Source organism: Wolffia australiana, chromosome 15 (assembly GCF_029677425.1).
Source record: "Wolffia australiana isolate 7733 chromosome 15, ASM2967742v1".
NCBI classification, from domain to species: Eukaryota; Viridiplantae; Streptophyta; class Magnoliopsida; order Alismatales; family Araceae; genus Wolffia; species Wolffia australiana.
This window is the reverse complement of record NC_135849.1, coordinates 10,945,185-10,956,651: the sequence shown is the minus strand read 5'-3', so window position 1 is coordinate 10,956,651 and position 11,467 is coordinate 10,945,185. Positions and strand designations below refer to the sequence as shown.

Here is an 11,467-nt window from a genome sequence, read left to right as displayed (position 1 = left end):
TAGGGTGATTATTCATTTTTATCATGCGTATGTTTTTCATACAATGTATATTCTGATCAGAATCCAGAGAATGATAAGAATCCAATCCGGAGCCTTCAGGTTGGATGGTTTTACCGTTGACCTTTTATACTGTTAATCTAGTAAACATTACAAAACAAATTTCAAATCATTAATTTAATATGTTCCCAGTGGAAATCTCATTAGGAACTAGAGACTGATGGTTACCTTATTAAATGTTTGCCCTAATCTTCTGCATTAAATAAATGTATTAGGCAGCACTGATAATTTGGCGAGATATGCAAGGCCTGAAAATAAATGACTTATATCTATGACAAGGTAGATCTTAGATGAATAACAGTCTTCCCTGAAGGAATTTCTTAGTATACGTGGTTTATGTGATCTCGGATTCCACAATCCCTCGGTATATTAGAATACTTATTTGTAAAAGTTGAGGATTTAACCCATTATCAAGTTTACACTAGTTGATCATTTCACTATACCAAATATGACACTAGTTGAACACTTGTCTGCACTTACACCTGTCTTTACGTGATCGTGTGAGGGGTGTTCATTGCACACATTATTCATCGCAGTCTAATAAGAGCATCTAACATAAATGATGACTGGGGCTGGTCTTGTCGGTCGAAATAAAAAAACCAATTTCTTTCTATCGACTTTCAAGTCGCTGCCAATGTCTCTGTCTCTCTCTCGATACCTCTTTCTATATCGCAATCTCTCTCTATTGCTATCTCTCTCTCTATCTCTCTCTATTGCTATCTTTCTCTCTCTCACTATTTCTCTCTCTGTCGCTTTCTATCTCTCTCTCTCGCCATCTCTCTAATCTCTATATATATATCGCGATCCCTCTCTTCCGCTATCTTTCTTTCTCTCTCTATCTCTCTCTATGTATCGCAATCTCTCCCTATCTCTCTCTATATGTGGCGATATCTGTATATATATATCAATCTCTCTCTATCGCTGTGTCTCTCTCTTTTTATCTCTATTTCTTTCTCAATCGCTATCTCTCTCTATTGCTATCCCTTTCTCCCTAACGCTATCTTTTTCTCTCAATCGATATCTCTTTCTCTTGAACGCTATCTCTTTCTCTCTATCGCTATCTCTCTCTATCTCTATCTCTATCTCTTTCTCTCTCTCTCATCTCTCTGTATCGCGTTTCTCATCTCTCTCTCTTGTAGCTAAACTCTCTCTTATCCCTCTCTATCTCGTCTCTCTCTCTCTCTTAGCTGATCTCTCTCTATCTCGTTTCTCGTTTCTCGTCTCTCCCTCTCTTTTAACTCATCTCTCTCCCATCTCTCTCTATCTCGTTTCTCGTCTCTCCCTCTCGTTTAGCTCATCTCTCTCTCTCTCGTTTGTCATCTCTCTTTCCTTGCCATTATCTCTCTCTTACCTCTCTCTATCTCGTTTTTCGTCTCTCTCCTTGGCATTATCTCTCCAACTCTAATGTCCCCCATCTCTCTCTCTTGTCGCTCATCTATATCTCTCTCTCTTCTGTATCTTGACTCTCATCTCTCTCTCATCTCTCGAGCCTTCTGCTATTTTACATTACAAATAACCACTTAATACAAAATATAATAAAATACCATTTATGCGGTTTCATGCGTTGCGCTCCGAAACCGCTCCACACCGCGCTGTGGGCCCCCAAAATCGAACACACATTCTCTTTTGTAAAGCCGGGGTTATTTCCGTCCTTCCGCATTGGAAAAAAGTAAGAGTAACACGATTCTTGTCGCCGCATGCCACGTGTTCCCTTCATCTCTACCCTCAGGCCACGTTGACATCTGACGTCAGCGATAACGCGTGACTCAGACGGCGTTTACGTGTCCACCACGCCGCGACCTTCTCCGCCACGAATCTGACCTTTTCCACGTCGGACGTACGTCATCCTGACTCGCATTAATCCCAACTTAAAACAGATTAAGGCGTACTTACTGACGTGGCAGCGGAAATTGTTAACCGTTACTCTCGAGATGCGGTCCATCCGATGGACCCTACGTTCTATTTCGGAGCAGGATAAACGGGGAAAAGATTGAGTGGACTGGGCCCCACCGGGGTGTGGATAAGGACGTCGGTAAGTGTTCCGCGAGCCACGTAAGCTGGCTTTGCCCTCCAGGATAAGGCTCCTCCTCTCCTATAAATAGGCTCGTGGGCTTCGTCTATACGACCTTAAACTGCTTATCCAGCTTTCAAAATGGCAACGGCGATGGGATCGGTTCGATCGACCGGGGCTTCGACCAAGGGCGGCAAGGAGAAGAGGAGAACCAGGCGTCCGATCGCCGCCTCTGCCTCTCCAGCGGCGTACAAAACTCTGCGAGTTCAGCCAGGCGCGTCGGAGAAGGAGGTCAAGAAGGCTTTCCGGCAACTAGCCTTGCAGGTATCCATCCCCTTCTATTGATCGATCTCTTGATTCTGTCCCGGATGAAAACCTAATTCACTCTCGATCTGTTCTTCCGCAGTATCATCCCGATGTTTGCAAGGGCAGCAACTGCATCGTCCAGTTCCATCAGATCAACGAAGCCTACGATGTATGCTCAAATCATCGCCATGTTCGATTTTTCCTTTTTTTGTTTCATTCTGATGTTGACGTTCGGTGCGGGTTCTTTGCAGATCGTGATGAACAATTTGCGTGAGCCGGAAGAATCGATGTGGAGCGAGGATGCGCAGGCCGAGGACGAGTCGGTGGGGATGTATGATCCGAACTGGGATCTGTGGGAAGAGTGGATGGGCTGGGAAGGCGCTTGCACGACTGATTACTCTGCGCACATCAACCCTTACATTTGATTTTTCCCCAATTCTTCATCTGTCCATCCGATGTACATAAACCCCTTGTAAATCATCCCCCGTTACGGATGAAGCGGACCGACCTGCGAAATTTAAGCAGATCCGTGACCTTCCATCAATTTCATATCTTTTCTCCCAACGCGTTCTGCGATCCAATCCGACTGATTCGATCGAAGTAGTATCAATCCCGCCTGATTGATCTGCTGATCTGAACGAAATGATATCTTTTAAGCTTGATAAAGACGTGGCCATCAGTCATAACCGATCGTATATCTATCAGAACGAAAGTCTCGTTCATTTGACATTGACGGGATCATCAATCGCAACGGGTCGTCCGTCGGTCGAAAGAACAGGTCTCGAAACTTTGATAATGACAGGGGCATTTAAGTCTTTCCACACATCAATTTTAAATTTTTATATTAAAGAATCAATAGATTAAATGATCACTTTCGCGCTGAAGCTGATTTTTTTATCTCAATAAATTAATAGAAAATTAAGAGATGATTTTTTATGTAGAAAATCAGTTTCGACTGTGAGGACCCCTATCTGTTCCGGTCGCCCTCAACATCTACATCAGCAGTGAGGCGCCCGCGTGGGAGTATTTTCTCAAGGAAAAGACTTGGCGGCATGGGCAGAACATCTACATCAGCGGTGTGGCTGCCGTGCAAGAGCCAGGGCTGCCCAGAGGCACGTGCCTCATGGCGCCATCCAAGGCCGAGACGGTTTTTTCATCCCAGGACAAAGAAATGTCCCGTCAGCGAGGTTGGACGAAAACCGGGGCGGAAATTTGTCCCGAGATAGACAGGACGGTTTTCGCCCACTCATACAAAAAAACTGTCTCACCCGGAGGTCTCAAAAGAAAAAACCATCCCGTCAGTATCCCTGCACTGATTTCAGACGTCGTACCGGATGATCTTCGTCCCGGCCACGTCCCGGACGATCCGGAACTAGTGTAGGGATGCGGAGATGATGGTTTTTTCGTCCCTGGACAAAAACCGGGACGGAAATTTGTCCCGAAACGGACGGGACGGTTTTCATCCACTCATACGAAAAAACTGTCTCGCCCGGAGGTCCCGAACGAAAAAACCGTCCAATCTGTGTCACTGCACTGATTTCTGACGTCGGACTGGATGATCTTTGTCCTGTCCTGTCTACATCCAGGACGATCCAAAACTAGTGTAGGGATCTGGACGGGATGGTTTTTTCGTCCGTGGACGAAAACCCAGGCGGAAATTCGTCCCGAGACGAACGGACTGGACAGTTTTCGTCCACTCAAACGAAAAATCCATCTGTCCGGAGGTCTAGGACGTAAAAACCGTCCCATCAGCGTCCCTGCACTGATACCGGACGTCGGACGGGACGATCTTCGTCCCGTCCCGTCCGTCGTCAGTGTCCCAGACGATCGGGAACTATAGTGTTACTCCACCAGCTTAAAACGCACTTGGGCTGGCCCAAGAAACTAGGCCCAATTTCCGGTACCATAGTCCACTTAATATTCGGTTCCTTATGCTTTAAACCATATGTAGAGAAATTAAGAATGCGCGGGTAGAGGAATACTCCCAACTGTACATAAATACCGACGGTGGAAGACCGCGAAATTTGAAAGAGATTAATCTCAGACCTTGAGCGCGACTTGATCTTGCCATGAGACCTTCCTCTTCCCTCTTTGCCCGCTGCTGCTGCCGGCGTCTCTGCAGATCGGAGTCTTGAGAAGGCCGCTACCGACGCCCGACGATGATACGACGATAGGAAACTTTGGACATCGGATTAGCGTCGGATCTTCCTCAGTCAGGTACTTTCTGGACGATTCCTTCGCCCTAGCTTCAGAAGCAATGTTGAATTCAGCTTCCTCGTCACCTTCCTACGCGGAATAGGGTTTTGATTTTACTAGAATGATTCAGAACGTTGCCAAATGCACGTAGCGTGTGGTTAGATCGAGGTGATTACCGGCAGCGAGGCCTGGTTTAGATCTAGAATGGGAGTGGCTTTGGGAAGAGTGGATTCCCCCGCCGTTTGGCTTCTGTCGTGGCGATAGACGGGATTTACTGCCTTCTGCTTGTGTTTGATCGAGTTGGAGCTTTGATTCGGATGAGATTTTGGCCGATACGGTGTCGGCGAGGCGGTCTGTGTGAGGAGCTTGTACCTTTTACGCAAGAACCTGAGGAACAAATAAGAATGTGTCAGGCAAGAAGGAAAAAGATTGGGAGCAAAGGCGGTATTTGAAATTCACGAATTTAACCTGATTTCTCCCTTGAGTTTAAGAGCCCTCTGCTTCGCCCCTGTCAGTTTCTTCCTTTTCGCTTCCGTATCCTGCCTTAGGAAATGATAGTTAGCGGGTAATAAGAACCTGTGAACGAAACTCGGAGAAGAATCGCTCAGTCTGAGGGATTGGAATACGGCGAAAAGATTTTTGATGAGCCGATAATTATATATTAGAGGGCAGAAAACAATCCATCACACTTTTCGAAGATCTAGCATGAGTAGAACGACGAAATCATCAAGAACGAGATGCAGGACTGGATCTTATCATCAGCGTAAGAATAAGGGGGGAATCATACACACCAATTGTGTATTAAGATATTACTTGATAGAAACAAAGTTGCAAATAACTGGAAGAACGGAAGGCCCAAATTAGGGAAATATCAACAATCTCCAGGGGAACGAGAAAGGTGCTTAACAAATAGAGAAGATCCCCAAATATGTTCCAATTTCAGGACAGAACCGGGACGAAAAGATTGAGAAGGCAGAAAGAAGGAAGAACATGGGAAGAACCAGAAGGATCGAGGGATCTAAACCTTGAAAAGATCTTCGTAGTCCTGCCTTAGATTTTGAAGCCTGAACCATGCCTTGTCATCCTCGGTAACAGCGAGATGGCGCTGGGGAGGAAGATCTGCCTCCATGGCAGACGACCTCGCCTTCTTCATCCCCATGAACTCGTGAATCCAAAGCGATCAACGGAGGGAAGAGACGAAGAGGAAGAAGAAGAAGAAGATCCAACAAGGGAAGGAAGGGCGAGATCAAGAGATGGGTCAACGGATGGAAGCGGAAGAGGAAGGAAACGCGGAGGAGGACAAGAGAAGTTGCGAGGAAGAAGAAAGGGGATGGAGCGGCATGTGGTGAGGTCGAAGATAATACTGGAAATAATAAAGGCTGAGGGAAGCGAGAAGGAGACGGAAGAGAGAGGAGAGAGAGATAGAGAGAGAGAGAGAGAAGGAGGGGGAAACAGGAAGGGAGACGGCCTACCTCTCTCTCTTCTCTCTCTCTCTCTCTATGGCTCTCTCTTACCCAGCGAAAATTCCAAAAGCCCCCACATAATTCGGCAACAGGAAAGCGGCTGGTGGCGAACGGCGAGGTTGCCTTGACCCCCAGGAAGAGCTGTAGATTTTGCAGAGAAGGTGGGGAAGGAAGGGCATTTCTGGGATGTGGCCTGTCGTTGGCATCTTTGTTTTTGCGGGGTCGACGATGCCGAGCTCGGGCATCTACCTGGTTGAAAGAGAGACTCACAGGCAGCTTTAGACGGAGAGAGAGACAGGCAGTCATAGAGAGAGAGAGAGAGGAAGTTGAAATGTTGAATACATCATCAAGACATGTCTACCTCCAACTCTTACCCCCATCTCATCACCCTGCCCCAAATCTTGTTCTCTTCTTCCAGAGAACCCTCGTTCCACCAATATCCCCCGGTCTCGCCGTCGGAGTAGACACGTAGAGAGAGAAGAAAATAACCCTCCCTCTCTCTCTCTCTCTCTCTCTCTCTCTTTCTCTCTCTCTCTCTCTCTCTCTCTCTCTCTCTCTCTCTCTCTCTCTCTCTCTCTCTCTCTCTCTCTATTTCTCTCTCCTACCCCTTTACTTCTCGGAGATGGAAGGGTGGGTTGTGGGGCTCGCCGATGTTTCAGTCATTGTCTACCACCGAAACCTCATCTCCTACTCTCGCCCACCTTCGTCGTGATCCTTTCGGAGCAGGGAGATAGACTCAGTCGTCTTCCCTCATTAAATATTCAGTCCAAAACCCTTATGTACCCCTACTTTCTCTCTCTACCTCATCCCCGTCTTCCAAAGGCCGCCGTCTTCCCCTTCTGCAACTGGGGGCAGGGACAGGCCGGTCCTCCCCTCTCCCTCTACTTCACATGCCCCCGCCATCATTGGCCGGTTGGCCCTGCTCCCTTTTTCCCAAAACCCTCCACAACTCTGCTTAAATTATGCATACTCTGATAGACATTGTCGTTCTGTTCTGTTAGTTTTAAAGGAACAGAAAATAAACACAAAAGAACTGCTCGGGGCCTTGTTCTTTGTTCTATTTTTTTTCAAAAACGAACAGAATTAGTACATTCGCACAAATTCGCATAAAACTAGAACAGAATTCTCACAAAGCGAACAAAAGAACCGCACACGGATCTGTGAGATATTATGTTCGAATTTGTTTTTGTTCTGTTCAAAAACCAAACAGAACAAACAATTCCCACAAATTCACACAAAAAGAACCGAACCACCATGTCTACTTCTTACATTTAAATTTTCAGTTTTCCACACTATTTTTATAAGATATCCTTTCTCAGAGAGAGCGACCCTTCAAGCAATCTCACTATTTCCACAACCACCGGAACAGAGAGAGGGAAGTTAATCCAATGGTCGTCCGGCTATCTTCCGATAATGAATAATCTGTCCTCCTTTTCACATCCCACTGACTTTATCGGGCTTCAATAAGAGATAGAGATGGAGAAAGAAGGTTCAGTGGGCGTGGGGCCGAGATTTGGGCAAGTGCGAGCCAGCCAGGAAAGACTTGAAAAGCTGAAGAGCCCTCCTGGGCTGGAACAAAGGAACTTCGTGTCCAGCGCCCCTCACGGTCGCAAAAGTCAACCCTCGGTAGATTTCTGTCCACCCTCCCACCTGGATAATCCTCCACGGTCAGCCCGCACGTGTAAACAAGTCAACGCGGTCGTCAACAGTGAAACTCACCTCCCGGCCTGCGTACCAAGGGTACCAGCGAACCTTCACAACCAGCTTGAGATGGTTCAGCGAGAACCTGGTGGCTGTCACCGGAACGACCGAGTCCGTGTCGCCGCTGCCATCAATAAAACCAAGAAAAAGAAAGGATATCAGACGATCATTGAAAAAACTCCAAGCAAGTAAACCAAACACCCCACCTAAATACCCAGATTCGGAGACCAGCCCCTATCAGTTCCCTGTAAGTGGGCAGCATGGAAAACTGAGAATCCCCCCAGTTCTTGATGAGCACGTCGCTGAAAAGTTCTTGATATCATATCTCTGAGATGAACAAGCAATCAAGCAGTATAGTTCAGGATCGTCCCGGACGTGGACGATGGACAGGACTGGACTAATTTTGTCCCCTCAGGGATGAAGGACTGGACAGTTTTTAGTCCAACTATAACAAAAACTGTCCCATCCAATCATACTGGGACGAATTTTAGTCCTGGCTGAAAAAAACTAATTTTATATTTTAATATATTAATATAGATTTTTACAAGTTTTTTAGGAAAATAGTCCGAGACTTCTGGACCTACGGTTTTTCCGTCCCATGATCTCCAGGACGAAAATTCGTCTCGAAATTCGTCCGTATCCTGAGACGGGACGATTTTCCGTCCCGGGACGAACAAATCGTCCCGTCCGCGTCCCTGATCTATAGACCCTTACGTACCTGCAGGCGGTCCACTTGTAGCGTATACTGCCGCTGGCGTTAGCGTGCATAGCCTCCTGCACGTCGCGCCGGTTGTAATACTTCTCGGCGTGGCTCTCCGTGCATGGGTCGTAGCCGTAGGACCGTCGTCGGATGACGGTGCCGCGCAGCCGCAGGCGACGGGTGGCGTTGCCGCCGGCGCTGCCGCAGGTTGACGTGTAAATACTGTACTGGTCGATGTCTCCGAACTCGTGGTTCATGGCGTAATCCACGGCGTCGTCGCACTTGTCTGAGTTCTTCGTGTTCGTGAAATTGCACTGGGCGAGGATGGTCTTGTAGGTCTTGTCCGATATCATAGCGTGCGTCCACCAGTAAGCCACTGTCCCTATCCCATCGTAATGGTTATCCGTTACCGCGTTCCCCACCTGCGCAGGAGATCGCGACTAAGTTTTTCCTCTATTTCTACCAACTTCTCTCGAGAGAGCGAGAGAGAGTTTATACGTACCAGGAAACCCTTGAGATTGATGAAGGGCTTGGCGAGCGGCTTGTTGTAGTCGAGGATCTTCTTCGCTAGCTGAGGAACGTAGTGTCCTGGAGAATGCAGAGGTTAACAGTGTGAGACCTCCTTTGTTATTTTTCGGATCAACCCTTGATTCATTTTTACCTGCGTAGCTCTCCCCGGCGATGTAGAAGTCCCTGTGCTTGTACTGGGGAAATCGCTGCATCCATCTGACCAGGAAAGTCAACGCGTCCACAGCTGGGGGAGAACGTTGGAGTGAACGCAGGTGGAGTAAATGAAGACCCGGGTAGGTTTACAAGAGGAGGTAGAGAGCTTACCAGTTCGTTCGTCGCCTGATGTTTTGAGATCGGAGTTCGTGTTCGAATAGGAGAAGCCCACCCCGGCGGGAGATTCCAAGAAGAGAAGGTTCGCTTCTGTTATCAGAAAGAAAGAACACTTATTAATTCAGTCCGCAGAAGCCAGAGAGAAGCTGCGGTGTAGTATGCGGCTAACCGTTGTTCCATGAGTACTTGTTCACAAAGAGCGACGCGCCCGTCCGATTAATCCGGAAGGGACCGATCTCCTCCGACGCGCCGTATGCAATTGACGAGCACCCGGGGCCTGGCAAGAACAACGACGACGATCAATTCGCATTAACTTCTCATTCATTGATTCTTGTCTTATCACTCCTTTCTCTGCCTCTGCAAGAAGACTGCGTATTACTAGGCAACAGGCATCGCAGTAGACCTCAGAATCGTTTAGGCTGGCTCCTAGTTACCGGCATCAGCCTGGAGTTGATGCTCATCTCTGCCCCGCGCTCGCATCGTTGCAGGTTTAAAACAAGAATCCTGCCAACTCTTTCCTGCTGAAACCCTAGATGTTTGTCGTGAAAGAGATTACGATAATAAAGAAATCGTGCACTTTCCTGCATGCTTAGTTAACTCGATGATAAGACTCCCATTGATTACTTAAATAATTTAGAGATGAAACTGGAGCTTCTGATAGTCTCTGCGGGGTGCCAAATGGTCGATGGACGAACCCCTCTCTCTCTCTCTAAACCTTTTGTGAATAGGGGTTGAAGCTCGACTACAAGACTGAATCCACGAGCAACAAGCTTGTCCTGATGGGGAAGCAGCTTTTAAAGCTGGTTAGATAGGGGCATGCTGATTGTCGGCATCACCGAGCTTCTGACACGTGGACGCGGACGCAGACAAAGAAGCCCAGACAGGCGTAGCACAGTAGGGGCATTCATTGCCGTAATTACAGAGAGAAAAAAGGGGATACTCATCATTCTGAAATCGAGTATCCCCATTTCCTCACAATATCGGAGTTTCCCTCCGACCTTGGTAATTTCCCACATAGGATCTATCGTATCCTCCATCCAGTAACAGCTTCGCAAGTGGGACATAAATCCATTAGAGAAAATTATTAAAAAAACTAGGCAGAGATCCAGCGGAGGTGGGTTTCGATGCTCACCTCCGTTCAGCCATAGAACAAGCGGCTTCTCTGCGGCGTTACCGACGGCCTCGGTCAACCAGTAGAAGAGCGCCCTTCCCTTCTTCTCGTTCACTGTAACATAACCGGAGAACTGAGAGAAAGTCACCGGCGGCTGACCGGGTAGACGGGCAATGCGGTCGCGCTCCAAGTCACTGCTCCCGGCAATCTTCACAAAGTGAATGGAGAGAAGGAAGAGAACGCAGAGATAGAAGGCAATGGGCGCTCTCTTTCGTCTCCCCATCGCTGGTTCTCTCACTCGTTAAACTTCTCACTCGCAGTTGCGCAGGAGCGATAAATAAGGAGCGGGAAGGGCTGTCTCGCAGTAGCGACAGAGGCGCATGCCCACCCAATAATAGGCCCGTCTGGTCATGTAAATCGAATAGTGACTTATCTCTACAGCCTTCCGAGGCACAAGACTTTGCATAAATCTTAGAGAGAAGGATTGCAGATGAGTGAGGAGATAGATTCTCACACGAAAATATAGATGAATAGTAGCGCTCCTTATGTCTCGCATAACGTCATTAATTCAAAATCAGAGCTTGGGTTTCCATGGGCCAACTCCTCATTAATGTGCTCCGTCAGTGGGTGGCTCATCAGGCGCCAGCTTGCAACCCACAGAGAAAAGAGAGAGAGAGAGAGAGATAGGATAAAGCCATGGGTCCAAGGTTTGATCGTTCAGGATCACTGAAACTGAGAACTTGATAATCTATTTCGGAGGGGGCAGCATTGACGTCTTACGTCTCTTCAATCTTTGTTTACTCAATCCCGCTATGTTCTGCCAATCTTTGACCCGATTCCTAGTGTCCGCTCCTCTGCATAAACTAATGCATGGAATTTACATGTGCTATTCCAGGACAACAAAATCGTCTCATGTAAGCTATAATACACATTACAGTTGTTTTACATTAGTAAACATGTCGCATCCCGGGAATGTCGATTGAGGTAGGGTTACTGCAGAAGCCGGAACCGGGCCGAGGACAAAAGTTTCTATCACGAGACGAAGTCCAAAAGAGCGTTTAAATCTCTTCCAGTCCCGATGT

General features: G+C 47.5%; 3 protein-coding genes across 8 annotated transcripts; 1 reads left to right on the top strand and 2 right to left on the bottom strand.

Moving 5' to 3' along the window:
* Window positions 1-2,174: 2,174 nt before the first annotated feature.
* LOC144712898 (chaperone protein dnaJ 8, chloroplastic-like) lies at window positions 2,175-2,938 on the top strand. The gene is made up of 3 exons (XM_078587284.1): window positions 2,175-2,392; window positions 2,475-2,543; window positions 2,626-2,938. The coding sequence occupies exons 1-3, from the start codon at window positions 2,210-2,212 to the stop codon at window positions 2,797-2,799; spliced, it is 426 nt and encodes a 141-aa protein (XP_078443410.1). The 5' UTR covers window positions 2,175-2,209; the 3' UTR covers window positions 2,800-2,938.
* A 1,384-nt stretch (window positions 2,939-4,322) lies between these two features.
* Window positions 4,323-6,610, bottom strand: LOC144712897 (ribosomal RNA small subunit methyltransferase G). Of its 5 annotated transcripts, none has more exons than XM_078587279.1 (5): window positions 6,408-6,610; window positions 6,043-6,282; window positions 5,039-5,109; window positions 4,747-4,957; window positions 4,323-4,660 (listed from the first exon to the last, which is right to left on the bottom strand). In XM_078587279.1, the coding sequence occupies exons 1-5, from the start codon at window positions 6,411-6,413 to the stop codon at window positions 4,415-4,417; spliced, it is 774 nt and encodes a 257-aa protein (XP_078443405.1). In that variant the 5' UTR covers window positions 6,414-6,610; the 3' UTR covers window positions 4,323-4,414. The 5 variants fall into 5 exon arrangements, with proteins under 5 accessions (XP_078443405.1, XP_078443407.1, XP_078443408.1 ...); XM_078587281.1 differs by having other exon boundaries at window positions 5,595-6,282; window positions 6,395-6,597; XM_078587282.1 differs by lacking the exon at window positions 6,043-6,282 and having other exon boundaries at window positions 6,408-6,599.
* Window positions 6,611-7,242: 632 nt separating this feature from the next.
* Window positions 7,243-10,852, bottom strand: BRS1 (alpha/beta-Hydrolases superfamily protein). 2 transcript variants are annotated; one of them, XM_078587277.1, is made up of 9 exons: window positions 10,407-10,843; window positions 9,444-9,551; window positions 9,269-9,364; window positions 9,096-9,188; window positions 8,937-9,022; window positions 8,453-8,856; window positions 7,941-8,036; window positions 7,753-7,858; window positions 7,243-7,683 (listed from the first exon to the last, which is right to left on the bottom strand). In XM_078587277.1, the coding sequence occupies exons 1-9, from the start codon at window positions 10,666-10,668 to the stop codon at window positions 7,525-7,527; spliced, it is 1,410 nt and encodes a 469-aa protein (XP_078443403.1). In that variant the 5' UTR covers window positions 10,669-10,843; the 3' UTR covers window positions 7,243-7,524. The 2 variants fall into 2 exon arrangements, 1 of the variants encoding a protein (XP_078443403.1); XR_013583894.1 differs by having other exon boundaries at window positions 7,651-7,683; window positions 7,941-8,061; window positions 10,407-10,852.
* Window positions 10,853-11,467: the final 615 nt, after the last annotated feature.